Source organism: Blennius ocellaris (assembly GCF_963422515.1).
Source record: "Blennius ocellaris genome assembly, chromosome: 11".
In the NCBI taxonomy this organism is placed as follows: domain Eukaryota; kingdom Metazoa; phylum Chordata; class Actinopteri; order Blenniiformes; family Blenniidae; genus Blennius; species Blennius ocellaris.
Genome location: NC_137660.1, coordinates 19,540,071 through 19,554,685, shown reverse-complemented (window position 1 = coordinate 19,554,685; position 14,615 = coordinate 19,540,071). Strand labels below are relative to the sequence as shown.

Here is a 14,615-nt window from a genome sequence, read left to right as displayed (position 1 = left end):
AAATCTTTAGGTATTTATAATTGCATGCCGTGTTTTTCGCTTCGTCTTTCAGCCTCAGATTATGGGCTCTTTCTGTCTGACGATGACCCCAGGAAAGGCATCTGGCTTGAGTCCGGAAGAACCCTGGACTACTACATGCTGCGAAATGGAGTATGTCACACAGTCCACTGTGGAGAACTGTCAATGCTATTTATTGTTTCTTAAAGTGATTCACTGAACCTAAGATATGTATGCTTCTATGCTTACTGGGAGCCTCTTGTGTCTACTTTGAAAATGGGCTTATGGGGCCATGCATGTCAATATGCTGCTTCTCCTGTTTTTCTCAGGATGTTTTGGAGTATAAGAAGAAGCAAAGGCCGCAGAAGATCAAAATGTTGGACGGTGCAGTTAAAACTATAATGGTGGATGACTCCAAAACAGTTGGCGAGCTGCTTGTCACCATATGCAGTAGAATAGGTAAGTGTTGATATACATGAAAAAGCAGTCTTGTCAAGCCACCATCCGAACCGTGAATTATTCAGCTTGCCTTTTATTTTTAGTCCCAGGCATACCAGTGGACTCATGCTGAGTTGCATTATTCCATGTTATTATGTGCTCCACAGTTCATATTGGAACAGCTGCATTTGTTAAGCACTTCAGAGCATTGATGCATGCATGGAATAGTCCTAATCACCTTTTGTTGAGAGGGAGATAGACATGATTTATCAAGCTCAAACAAGCTTGTTCTAATAAATGCTGAAGTGTTCTTACTAAGTCCCAGACCATGGTGTCCCTGCCTGTCACAGAGGTGTTCCCTAAGCTGTATATTTCAATTATAATGGGCTGCTACCAAGCCTAATTGAGTGAGGAGGAGAGGGATGTGTGTCTGGCAGATAGCTTTATTGGAAAATGTTTATTTGGAGTAGGGCTTTCTGCTTGGCTTCTTCTCCTCGGCTCCTATTTTAGTTTTCTGGCTCCTCACCAGCTTCCCTTCACTTCTGTTTCGAAGTCGAGAGAAATAGATAAAACCTAAGCGCAAGAGAAATGCCGATTTGCTTTCTCCATCATGGTCGAAGTTATCGTCCTGGTTTGAAGCATTTCCTCCTCTGATAATTCCCTGGCTGACTTTTCAGGAATCACCAACTATGAGGAGTACTCACTCATTCAAGAAGTGACAGAGGATAAGAAGGAGGATGGAATGGGCACACTGAAGAAAGACAGGACTCTGCTTCTGAGAGATGAGAGGAAGATGGAAAAGCTCAAAGCCAAGCTGCACACAGACGATGATTGTGAGTCCGTGCTTGCGAGAGCAAATATTTTTACACACAGATTTTACACTATTTTTATATTTGCAACATTACTGAACCCGACATTTGGATTCAAGTCGTGTGTATTTCATGCACATCTGATAGTTTGATGAAATAATAATTATCCTTGAAGATGGTAATTAAAATTTTTAAACATGTAAATATATAAATTGCTTTCCACCTGTGGCTGAAAACAAGCTTTCATCTGAAATGGTAATACTACGAATGACATCGCTTGCACCCCTTTGGGATTGTCGTTTGCCTATCTGTCTGCCTGGTCAATTTCACCATTATTACCCTCCTTTAGCAACATCTGTGAAAACTGAATGCCTATTCATTACGGTGCCTGTGGTAACAGAGTATGTGTATTGACTGTGAAGTGAACTGGCTGGACCACAGCAGGACATTCAGAGAGCAGGGAGTGGAGGAGAGCGAGACTCTGCTGCTCAGGCGCAAGTTCTTCTATTCAGACCAGAATGTGGACTCGAGGGATCCAGTCCAGCTAAATCTGCTCTACGTCCAGGTAAACCCGTTACATGAGCTTTTTGTGCTGATGCAGCAAAACAAGCGAGTGACCGAGGTCAAAAAATTTTTTTTCTGCCACCGTAGCTGGACAAACAGACTCCAACAAAAATAATCATATCAGAGTGTTTGTGGTGCTGTTTGTGTGTTTGAAGAGACGTGGGAGACAGTTTATGATTGCCATGCATGCACCTCTTGACCAGCACACTGACATGTGGGTAATTGTTTGAATTAGGCTCTGAAATGGTTCGACCATCTCGGCGTGTGAAGGAAATACTTGAATGCAAATGCGTTCCTTTTGTGTCATTTTATTGCAACTGAATACAACAAATTTCAACCCTTTGCGAAACCTTTTATTTGAAAATATTTGACTTTAATAATGAGCAATCAATTTAATTCTCCACCATTTGACTCAATTTAACAAATGTAGCTTCAGCCAGTGTGTCACAGCCACAAGGAACAGCTAAAATTAGAGAATGCCATCAATTAGCATCAGCTGATTCTTTCATGCTTCACAGTTACTGGCATTTACTTCTACAGCATCAGGTCAATACTTCAATACATATATTGATATGAACTTTATTGATATCAGATTTTACATTTATAGCATATTATGACTGCATAACCGACAAAACTAAAGCAACACTGCAGTACAGCCCACATCACTGCATTTACATTTTGCCTAACAACAAGCATGGATTCTAAACGCTGCACGTCTATGTATGCAGAATCCCAATCAACTACATCCTTGCATGTATGCATGCACAAACACACACATGTGCCCTTTGAAATAGAGGGCGATCTAAGGAAAGAGGGCGGAGGCTCACAGAAATTGATGTAAAACATTACTTGAAAGTGAATTATAGAAAGATCATTTATTGCGCACCCACAAAAATACATAATCTCCGAGAAACAGCAGCTCAGTCAGAGGTATAAATTTTATCTGAAATACTCACAGTTGTTCATATTTGCCTCTTTTCAGTGCTTCAATCCCTGGTGCTTTGGGAGTTTTTGAATACGCTCATGAAAGACATGCAGACACCCACCCTCTCTATCGGCTCCAGATGCTCCCCTCCCTTCTATCTGTCTGTTGGTGTTTTACCTCTTTTTTTTTTTTTTCCCTCCCCTCAGTTTTTTTGCCTGTCTACACTCCCCCTCCATCTCGTGCACATTCTGACATAGTCACACTCGCATCCCCACCCTTTTTACCCTGGCACACATTACAGCACCGTGCACATCATGGTCTCCCGTGAACACAGACTCATATTTCCTTTCACAATAACAACTCCGCCCCTTGCCCCCACCCCCCCACCTCCACCCCCCCCCCCCCCCCTCTCTCTCTCTCTCGCTCACACACATCACACACAGAGACTTCTCATCTCAAGCAGTGGCTCTAATTTGTCACTGTTAAAAAGGCCAAACAGAGCCAGAAGAGAGATCTTTCTCAGAGTGGATCATACCCCAGGCTTCTCATCCGCTCTCTTTCGTTCTCTTTCTCATTCTCTTCTATGCAGCGTTATTGAGCCTCCATTTTCCATCAATACACAGAAACTCACCAGTATTGCATAATTGAATTCAGATCGTTTAGATGATGACATTGTTGCCGGAAACTCTTTGACAGAGCACGCCTGCAAATAAACAATGATCTCAAAGAGTTATTCATGACTTCCATGATTACACACACACACGCACGCACGCACGCACGCACGCACGCACGCACGCACGCACGCACGCACACACACACACACACACACACACACACACACACACACACACACACACACACACACACACACACACACACACACACACACACACACACACACACACACACACACACACACACACACACACACACACACACACACACACTGAGGCTCTGCCAGTAACCGACTAATCACCTTAACCACTCTGCCACTCGCTTTATATTTGTTCTGAAATGCAGACAAACCTCCCCAGCAATAGCATAACCCAATGCAGCTCACTCTCTTGCTGGTGTCATTCTCCATCACTTATGAAAATGCATTATTTGGATCAGGAGATGGCACGACGGCCATGTATGTATATTCTTTAATTGGTTATTGAGTAATGTTCCTTTACTCACTGAATTGTTTGCAAACATGTCAACTCGAAAGGCTGTGCACTTTCAGGTGCTTTAGTACTTCCCGATGTCAGCATTTATTTTTATGGCTCTGTATTATGCCGTGTGCTCTGCTGGACCATGGTGGACTGGTTGACCTCAGTGTTGTGGCCTCAGGCTGTATGTGTCACGATGTCTTGTGCTTCACTTCCACTCATGCAGCTCTATTAGGGAGTCCCAGAACCAGTCCCTGTATCACCCGGCCTATCTGCTTTGAGTAATTGTGGGTCTGTCCATAGAGACTCTTGAGAGACATGGTACACATCTGGCAGGGGCGCCCATTTGTCACTCACTCTCACACACACACACACACACACACACAGTACTTTATTTGTGATCATCAGTATTACAACCATCATGTTATGAAGGAATGGCACTACTTTTTAAAGTAACACACTAGTAAATAATTACTGTCATGGAATCATTGCCACATATATATTTACTGAAGTTTTTGTGAGCTTGTTATTCATTCATTTTGTTGAAAATTAAAATCGTGAGAGAGCTGCTGTTTCTTTCTGCCCTGGTCCCTGGAACAGACGGGAAATATATTTAGTGTGAGTTAATGAGGCTGAGCTTGCCTCCTCAATGCTAAGAATGTATTTGCGGCCCCTAAATCACCTTTAAATTACCTTTTATAAATTGCTTTCTGCATGTCTGTGGTTTTTCTCAGCTCATCTGTTGCAGCTTCTTCTTGTTGGATAAATGAACTTTATTAATTTCAAAAAAAAAAAAAAAAGATTCCATTGAAAGTTACAAACGTATTCAAAAAGAAGTACCTATAAACATTTAATCCTACTCCTTCTTTTTCACTTATTAAAAGATGTGTTTTGCATCCATGTTATACAAAAACTAAATAAATGTATTTGTTTCAATACAATATATCGCTATACGTTGTCTCTATGCGTAACATGTTTGCAGTTTCTTTCAAGCACCAGTGGTATGATGAGTTCCACTGCTGTAAATTGTATGCAATTTCATTTGAAAATGTTGAACTTTAGGGTCATACTGTGCCCCAGTGGTTAACGCTCTCGCCTCACAGCAGGGTAACAAGGTCAATGGTTCAAATACCAGCTGGGCGTTTCCTTACACAGTCCAAAAACATGCATGCGAGGTTAATTGATGACCCAAAAATGCCCCAAGGTGTGAATGTGAGTATGTGTTTCTCTGTGTTGGCCCTGTGATAGATTGCCAACCTGTCCTGGGTGTATCCTGTCCCCGCTCATAGTTAACTCAGGTTTTCTCCACCGCCACGCAACCCTGTACAAAATGGAGTGGCATACAGATAGGATAGATCGACAAATGGATATTGGTCATATTAAAATATGACTGATGAAGTGAATGAGTAAATCAGTTATGAGACGAACCCACACAATCCTGATAGCACTCATGTCATAGCAACACTATAAGCACATTATCAACACAATGAGATAGAGAGTTTCTACCTCTTCCTTTTTTGATTAAATGTCACGGTAAATCCAATACTTTTTAAAGGAGCAACTGTGGTCAGGGACTATTTTCAGTAACTCACCCAACTTTGATCATTATCACAATTAGAAAAACTAAAAAATGTCATACTTCACCGGCATGAGCTCACTCACAGCTGCACAGCTTTCAGCTGTCTATCAGCTTCTAGTGATATTCACGCAGGTGTATGGTTTGACTTCATGACATTTCTCACTTTACTCTGATAATAGCACCTACCACGACCACCTGCTGCGCAGCTCCCCTCCCCATCCCGCCCTCGTCAAAGTACGCAGCCTTTTTTTTTTTTATTACCTCCTCCGGGTGAATTGGACGCTATATATTTGGCTGAAAAGCAGAGAGAGCTGTTATATATTTCCTCATGTGCAAAATTCTTACAGACTTACACCTAAGGTGCTGATCATCTGAGTGCTAAGCTGTCATTTCTGAGCCAATTTAGCTTCCGAGTGTGAACCCACTTTGGTTTCTGGCTACCTGACCGCTGTTACATTTACCACTCTGCTGGATAATGACTCCCTGATAATATCACCAGTAATGGAAGATGAGAGGAATGGCTGATATAATATATCCTTTGCATTACCGGTGTTGATCTATTACTCTCTTTTTACGGTGGAAGTCACCATTACATTGATTATACTGTTTACATCCAGGGTAATTTCATCAACCATATCAGTTTTACCTTGATATGAAAAAACTTTTGGGGCTTTTGGATAAAAAAAAAAAAAATAGATCTATTAAAAAAATTCAATAATTTCAAGACGCCACAGTATTTACTGTGCAGTGATATTTATACACTACTGCACACTCCAGTATTTGTGTAATACTAACAAAGGCTCCTGCAACATTTCTTTTCGAATGCTTATGGCCTTTCAGTGGATCCTTCAACCAGTTTTCATACACCAAGTAATGACATTTCTAAATTTAGTATATCGACTTCGCCCTTACTCTTGGTATCTTTTTGCAAATGAATACTGTGTGGTGAACAGTGTCTATCAGAGTGAATGGCATGTGCAAGAGCTAATTATAGAGTGTCTCCTTGTGTTCAGTCAGAGCCCGTGCTCTCCACAGTGAATTGCACTTGGAAAGGGGACTTGATTGTGAGTAGAGGAGATTGTTGTCCTCATTACAGCAGTAAGCTGCTGCTTAGTTTTTCATTGATGTAATGGGACGTAAGAATGAGTCGAGTCCATGCTGTGCACTGATATGCTAATACTAAAAGCACGGATGGAGCCTCTCTCACTGTCAGCAAGGACTCTCAGCTTTTGGAGCCATTAAATTTGCAGCAGTGAACTAGAAAGAGAGAGTGAGAGTAGACTGAGATAGAGGGAGAGGCAGAGCTGACGGCCGCATGGGGAAAACTGTGCATAGGGGTTAGCATTTGAAAGATGTCAACAAAGGCTTCTCCCTTTCCATCTATGGAAATGATGAGAAAAATGTAAACTGCCAGGCTGTATAAATGGAAACATGCATGATGGACAAGGATTTTTGTTTTGTTAGGTTTTTTTCTTGATAAGAAAAAAAAATGAATCAGTCATTAAAGTATACGTAGGCCTTGTAATGCAGATGGGATATGGTGAAAGAAACAGATGCCTTTCTGTAAAGTGTTTTCCTTTTTTAATAACCCATAATGGGCCTGTGATGACAAATTGTTGAAGCTGTTAGATTTGAAAGCAGGCAGACTGACTTTCATTGTCACAAACACATTTTATTTAGCTCCCCTGTGTGGATGAGTCTCAGTCACGATGTATGTCCTCTTGAAACACTCTTAGTCATTCACTTATACGTACCCTCTTCTGTAGCCGGAGTTTATCCAAAGCACACAACGAAGTGCTCATTACAGAGCTCTGTTGGGTGAATTTTGGATCATTCTCTTGCCTTTGTAGTCCTATCCTTTTCCTGTGTGTTACTGCCTCCTACTCACTCTTCAATCCCTCTCCTCGTGTCTCCTGCAGGCGAGGGATGATATATTGAATGGATCCCACCCTGTCTCCTTTGATAAAGCCTGTGAGTTTGCAGGGATCCAGGCTCAGATCCAGTTCGGACCCCACGTGGAGCACAAGCACAAGCCTGGATTTCTGGAGTAAGCTTCTCTTATCAAAAAGATCCTTTAAATCCTGCATTCAGAAGAGTGCTGTGCTTTTTTTTTTTTTTAATGCTCACCTCACCGTGCAGTAGTTATTGCCTGCTTCAACACGGGCTGTTACTTCAGGGATTTCCTCCTGTGGAAAGCTCATGGGTGATGTCAGCTGTTACAACTGTTTTGTGATGTGACCTCATATGTGGAGGTATGTTAATAGAAAAGGAAATGCCTGTAGCTCAAACGGGTAACCATGGAAAAATGCCATTCATCTCCGTAGCCTGAAGGAGTTCCTACCGAAGGAGTACATCAAGCAGAGAGGGTCCGAAAAGAAAATATTCCAAGTACGCACATTACATTGATCACATGTTGCAGACTGCAGACTGCCTCTTGAAATTACAGCATTTTCCCTTTAAATTAAGTCACAAACTGTCAGATTGCATACAATGCATGTCGACGCCAGCTTTGAGTTACAGATGTAATTCTTGTTGTTCCAGGATCATAAAAACTGTGGAGAGATGACGGAGATTGAGGGAAAAGTGAAGTATGTGAAACTTGCCAGATCCCTGCAGACATACGGCGTATCCTTCTTCCTTGTGAAGGTAAGAGCTAAAAGTAATGTTTTACTCCACTCAACTACATATATGGGGAGAAAAAGCTTTTATAGACTTTTGTCTAACACATTTCTCAAGGATCCCTCATCCATATCCTCGTGTCAAAGTGGAAGTTGTTTGAATTTGTGACTGATTGTGGATTATTTAGCTTGGATCTTGCATTGAATGAGGCGTCTGAGCATACGCCTCAAACCTATTGCAGCTGAATTAGGAAATGGTCCAAAGTACCCTGAGCCTGTCCAAACTAAAACCACTGGTCAATCTGATCAAGACTCCTACACAAGAAAGAAAACACAATATGTGAAAATGCTGCCTCCATTTTACTTTTTAATAATCTACAAACTTCCAGTTTTGCTGTAATAAGGTGGGACTAACGCATTTAAATAGAGAAGCCATTAACAATGAATGGGTGCAATTACAAATTGTTATTGTCTAGTACTGTTAAGTATTTTTTATTTTTTTTTACCTTCAGTTAAAAGTCAGAAATTAGTATTTAGTTTTTATTGCAAGCCTTATATTTTTGCCAATGTATTATCTGCTGTGGGCTTCAGTTATAATCTGAAAGCATTTGCAATTTGCAAAGTAGGCAATTTACACAGCGAACAGTACAACGTTAACATAACTTTCCTCTATTATCCCCTCATTATTCTCAGTTAGTGGCCTAATGATTATCTGCTTACAATAAACGTGCATGTATGATTACCTGTATTAATTATGTGTGGAAGCCATAGTTAGAAAGCCACCGTGATAAATCTGTATTGTCAGAAGGGATAATGCATTTGTTAAATGCACTAAAAAAAAACATTCTCACCATTCTCGGCAGCACACTGAGTGCTGGGAAATATTTGTGAAAATAGCAATTCTCCTCTCTGGTGTCAGAAACACCAAAGTGAAAGTAAAGTTCAGCGTGTGAATGGGACGAAGTTGGAGAAGCAGATATCATAAAAGCTTTCCAATGCAAGCCAATTTGGCTATGCACTTGTAACACTGGGGGGAAAAAAAGCGGAAAAGCGTCTGTTGCAGTCTTAATGGACAATAAATGGGATGTTTGGCTCCATAGTTAAAGCACACTGCAGGGTTCAAATTATCTTTGTGTGTGTGTCTGTGTGTGTGTGTGTGTGTCAACGTGGACCAGCACTGTCTATTCAATGAGAACATATAGTGATGGACTTCTCAAGACTGTTAAATAATTCACTCCAGCTGCACTCTGCTCTTGATGATCTCAAAAGCACAGACTTGGCTTTGTCAGAGCATTTATTGTAACCTTTCATTTCTCATCTGTCAGTCTTTAATCACTGCAGGTTCAGGTTGGGAAGCCCTGAATTGCTGTAAACATAACAGAAATGGGAGGGTTGTGCACGGGGATTAAATAAGCCTGTTCTCTCAGTGCCTGTATGCTGGCTGTAGTCATACATTCAGGTTTGTTCAAAGTGAAGACCCCCCCGCACACACACCCACACACATACAGGGTTTTTTCCCCAACAATGATCAAGGTTAAACTATTTAAAATGATGTACTAATTCAATGCACCACTTCAGATTAGAAAATCAAACTTCCTGTTTGAGTTCAACCTTGGTAATCATGACGTTTAGGTGAAGTGACCTAAAACAATACATGTTTTTAATAAACCTGTGTGCAAAGATATCAAGAACATTGAAACAATGTTATCTGTCCTTGTGTGTAAGAGTGCTGAACTTAAAAGCTGACTTATTGCCCTTTGTGTGATTTCCAGAGCTCCACATTTGAACCAAGTGATTAAAAAGAATTATAGGGGAACACAAACTTCAAATGCACATATTTGAGCTGCCCATCTCCACACACGCTGCTAATTTCGGCTTCATCCTTTGCTCTCCTGGACGACAGCCAAGTGTAGGCTCTATGTCTGAAGTGAGCTGTAATAGATTTTCAGTGGGGAGAGAGAGCGGAGGGCAGTGGAGCTGGTCAGGCAGAGAGGTGGTGGAAGTGCCATGCTGCTGTGCTGACAGTGACTAAAACCTGTGGAGACCCTATTCAATAAAGCAGTAGTTAAACAAGCCTGAACTCTGCTGGGTCAGTTCACAGCTGCCCTTCCTCCTCCTCTATTCAGGGCTTCAAGCCACAGACGCAGCATGTGTGTTACAACAGCACCGGCAGAAAGGCACGACGGTTTTTGCATTCGCGCCTTGAATGAATCATCCGTGTAGGTGTTTAGAGGCGCCATAAACGCTGTCTGATGTTTTCCTATCTGACAGGAAAAGATGAAGGGTAAAAACAAGCTGGTCCCACGCCTGCTGGGGATAACCAAAGAGTCAGTCATGCGAGTGGATGAGAAGACGAAGGATGTGGTGCAGGAATGGCCTCTGACAACGGTCAAGAGATGGGCGGCCTCCCCCAAGAGCTTCACCTTGGTACTGTGTGACTCTCTCTGCATCAAGTCCTCAGTGCTATTTAAAGAAGTGCTGAGGAGAAAAGTGTGTTTGTGTACACAGATTTCAGCAGCTCTGCATCATACATTCACTCTCCTCACCAATTCGTTTTTTTTTTCCAATACAAATGGCATCCTTGAAATTGTGCCGCTTTCGGACCGCAATATTGAATATTTTCATCGTGCAAGCCCGCTATTTCATCTGAGTTAACAATAGATTCTTGGAGGAGAATGCGCAGCGTTTGGATGTATTATTTATCTGAAAGCTTTTTCAATTTCCTTTACCAGCTGTTGGCTGTTTTCCTCCTGTACTGCGAAAGGAGCACTCCATTTAAAGATTAATAGATTATGCTAATTAAAAAAAAAAAAAAGAAGAAGAAAAACTCTGAGGTATTTTTGTCAACATTGATTTAAACAAAACACACTTTCGATTGTGTTCTTGTGGAGAGCTTTGAAGTGAACAGTTTTACACATTCACTACAGCTCTTTTTTAATCAGCCCTTCACTTGTCGATTGTTCTTTTTATTAAGCCTGAGAATCAGGAAGGCGTTAGAGTTTATTCAGGCTAGCCAAAGTAAATCAGCGTTTTTGTTTCTATGCACACATCACAAAGCTTTAATGGTGTGTAGGATATTTCTCTTACCAGTAGTGGACCGTTATGTGCTAATTCTGAGTTTTTATCAGTTTAAAGTATGAGGTGGGCCTCAGCTTCAAGGGGTGTGCAGCAGAAGGACAAATTAGGTGGTCAGATCCCTTTAATTTTTTTGTAATTAAACTGGTTCAACTGTTATCATATTTTCCAGACTATAGGTCACACTTTTTTTCAGTTGTTTGGTTGGTCATGCCACTTGTATTCAGAAGCGATCTGATCACAGAATGCTGCTATAGTGCCACTATTTACACATTTACGACAGAGGCAACCAAAGCAACTGGTAATTATTTTTGGAGTTCAGATCATGGTAAGTGTAATAGTAATCGAATAAAACCATAAAAGTGTGAAATGATTGGTGTAACTGTTGTAGACTGGGTATAAAGATCGTTTCAAACCAGAAGCATCAAACTGTCAAGAGTGGTGCTTTTCATTTAATTTAGATCCCATTAGTAACTGTTAACAGTCACATCTTAATGTGAAAGAAAAATCCAATGCAAGGTTTCTAATTTGTTTAATAAACAGCAATTATGTAGTACCAGTTGGTGGGATTGAGGGACTTAGAATATGGTTCCAGCTCTGGTAGGGGGGCTCACCCTCCCCCACAACTTTGAAAACCCCGGCCTCACACTGATCTTCGTTGTATTGTAGGATTTTGGAGAATATCAGGAAAGTTACTACTCTGTCCAGACTACCGAGGGAGAGCAGATATCCCAACTTATTGCTGGGTATATTGACATCATCCTTAAAAAGGCAAGTGAGAAAGAAAACATCTTGCTTCTAAATTAAAATTCACACAATTCTTCACACTTGAGCCTTCAGCTCTGAGTTCTGCTGCTTTTCTCTCCGCAGAAGCAGAGTAAGGATCGTTTTGGTCTTGAGGGAGATGAAGAAGCTACCATGCTGGAGGAATCGGTTTCACCCAAGAAGTAAGTCGTGTCTGCTGTGTGTGTGAAATTGCTGACCCTTCTGATTCACTGAACGCAGTCTAGTTACTCTTCATGAATTTAAACCTCACTGTTTAATTGTGCATGTAATTATATTTCTGGCTGCCCAGCATGGTACTCCCCAAGAGAGGTACTGTTAGCATTAAATACAAAAACAGCACTGTACCTCCCTCGGTGTAATAATTGACGACAGCACAATTGTCCTTGAGGTTTACTGCTCAGGGTTTGTTAAACTCCACAAACTTCAAAAGGCCAAGACGTGAGAACTGTTGACACGTAACAAATGCCTAAACAATTAAACGCAAAATTATTAATACTTCACAACTAAACAAGATACAAATTGCACCTAAACATGAGTCTCTTACTAATAATGCCTCTGAAATATCATTTCAATCCTAACTTATGCTATTCTAACACATGTGTACAATAAAATGACTGTTAAACTTATTATACACATGATATGAAGCCTCTACAATTGTATTTACAACGGAAATATTTTAACTTGTAGCCACATTGGCATTAGTGCCACGAGCATTAGTGACATTAGTATGTCAGGTTTTAACTATAACGACACTAAAAACAGACAACAAAAACGGCAATATACTAACCTCATTGCCGCATTACAGAAACACAGGAAGTAAGTCTGATCTTAAGTTGGTCTGAAGCTTCACTTGGGATGATCACCAAAGACCAGGAATATAGACAGAAGACAGAAAGGGAGGGGATAGAAGGAAAGACTGGAGTCTTCAGTCTGCTTCCAGCTGTGTCAACGTCTTACGGATGGGCCTCTCAAGGTGGCTCGGTTTAGACGCTTTCTCTTCTTATCGAGAGCGGCGTCACCAATAAGCAACTTCAGACTTCTCAGTCTTGACATCATTTCACATCCTTTCCTGGATACACTTCGATGACCTTGGCCAACTTCCACTGGTTACGTGGTGTGGTTTCATCTTGTAGAAGAACAACGTCGTTGACCTTTGTATCGCTACGATCTTTGAACCACTTCTGTCTGTGTTGGAGGTTCAAAGGGTATTCCTTCTTCCACCACATCCAGACGTTGTTGGCTAAGAGTTGAATTTGGCACCATCTCTTGCGAAGGTATAGATCTTCGCTGAAAAACTTCCCAGGAGGTGCATTCATGGTCATTCCTCGACATTGATGGAGTACTCGTTCGTGATAGTGCTGAACAAGTAACATTGACGCGTAAAAATCTCTTGAAAGAACCGGAGGTTGCTTCGCATGTGGATGTGGGACAGCATGGGTTAAGTGGCCTCCCACTCTGAGGATTCCTTGGTCATCGAGGAATGGACTTGACCTGTGCATGTTGCCCTCGACTTTGACCCATGTCTCCTGACTCTCAAGGCGATAGCTTTCAGCATTCTGGACCAGTTGGAGAATTTGGCCAGGCGGTTCAGCAGCTACCACTACTTAAGATTTGTCCTGCCATGACTTCTCCATTTGGAATCTCCTTCTGCCACGAAAAAACTGGGCCTGTGAACCAGTTTGAGGAAACAAATTGCTCTGTTGTGAGATCTCTGGAGGCGTTGTCTGCTATATTTTCATTGCACACGCTGAAACAACAAGAAACTTTTCTTACTTGCTCATCGTGCAGTTCTTTACCCTTTTCCTGTCCCACCTGGAATAGCACTGTCTTTGGGGGTAGGAACCAAAATTAAATGGCATGAAAAAATGAATAATGCACTTCTAACGTGATGCAGTTACAAGCACTATGAATCTTAAAATACCATTGATGATGTTCACGGTTGTCCAGAAACCGTCACCTTATTTTATAAAGGAAAACAGCATTATTTTCTAATTGAAATGTCTTGAACTTTAAAATATGAATTAGTTGGAATCTCTTTCTGTGAGCATTTTTTATTTTGCTTGCTTTCCTTCATTGTTTTCTTGTATAGCTTAATGACGAATAGGAATTTGGTCAAAGTCAAGGTTTAAGGCTCTATTATGCAGTTTGTATAATTGTTATCTATGCAAATCCAGTGAAACCCCTCTTTGGCAAAATATGGCATCATATCCCTGTTGCTTCTATGCCAATTGACTCATGTGGTGTTTCTCAAAAAACATAATTGCTGCCTCTCAAAACAAGCCATAATTAACCAATGGAGTCAGGAGCATCTGTTGAGTTTGGCATGAAAATGCTTTTTTTTTTCTTTTTTCTGTACAATATCTCTACTGACAATCTCTGTTCACTGTTGGAACATTTGTTTGTCTGCAGTAATTGCTTTAATTCGAATTTTGTCAATTTTTCTCAATTCATTAATAACAGCTTCATTGCCATCTGAAGAAATCATCGTAATACATTGATTTAAACTCATGCAAAAGCACTTAACAGAAGCACCCTAAAATATTATTTTAAATTAAAATGTAATTGAAAATCATGGTAATTATGTTAAGATGAGTTACATCTTTAATTGGTCCCTTTAAATCTATAACCCATATATCTTATTTAGTCTTAAAATAATCAATAACATCCTTTGAT

The 14,615-nt window shown here is 40.9% G+C and overlaps 1 protein-coding gene across 1 annotated transcript in view; it reads left to right on the top strand.

Annotated features, from left to right (window-relative positions):
* tln2b (talin 2b) overlaps window positions 1-14,615 on the top strand; it is a gene marked incomplete at both ends in the record, with an annotated part of 54,574 nt that overhangs the window by 173 nt on the left and 39,786 nt on the right. Inside the window, 10 exons of the mRNA XM_080505439.1 lie at window positions 53-150; window positions 327-456; window positions 1,113-1,268; window positions 1,667-1,809; window positions 7,383-7,510; window positions 7,788-7,851; window positions 8,005-8,109; window positions 10,353-10,508; window positions 11,826-11,927; window positions 12,027-12,103. Of these exons, the coding sequence (XP_080361565.1) occupies window positions 53-150; window positions 327-456; window positions 1,113-1,268; window positions 1,667-1,809; window positions 7,383-7,510; window positions 7,788-7,851; window positions 8,005-8,109; window positions 10,353-10,508; window positions 11,826-11,927; window positions 12,027-12,103 (1,159 nt within the window). The remainder of the gene's footprint in view (window positions 1-52; window positions 151-326; window positions 457-1,112; window positions 1,269-1,666; window positions 1,810-7,382; window positions 7,511-7,787; window positions 7,852-8,004; window positions 8,110-10,352; window positions 10,509-11,825; window positions 11,928-12,026; window positions 12,104-14,615) is intronic.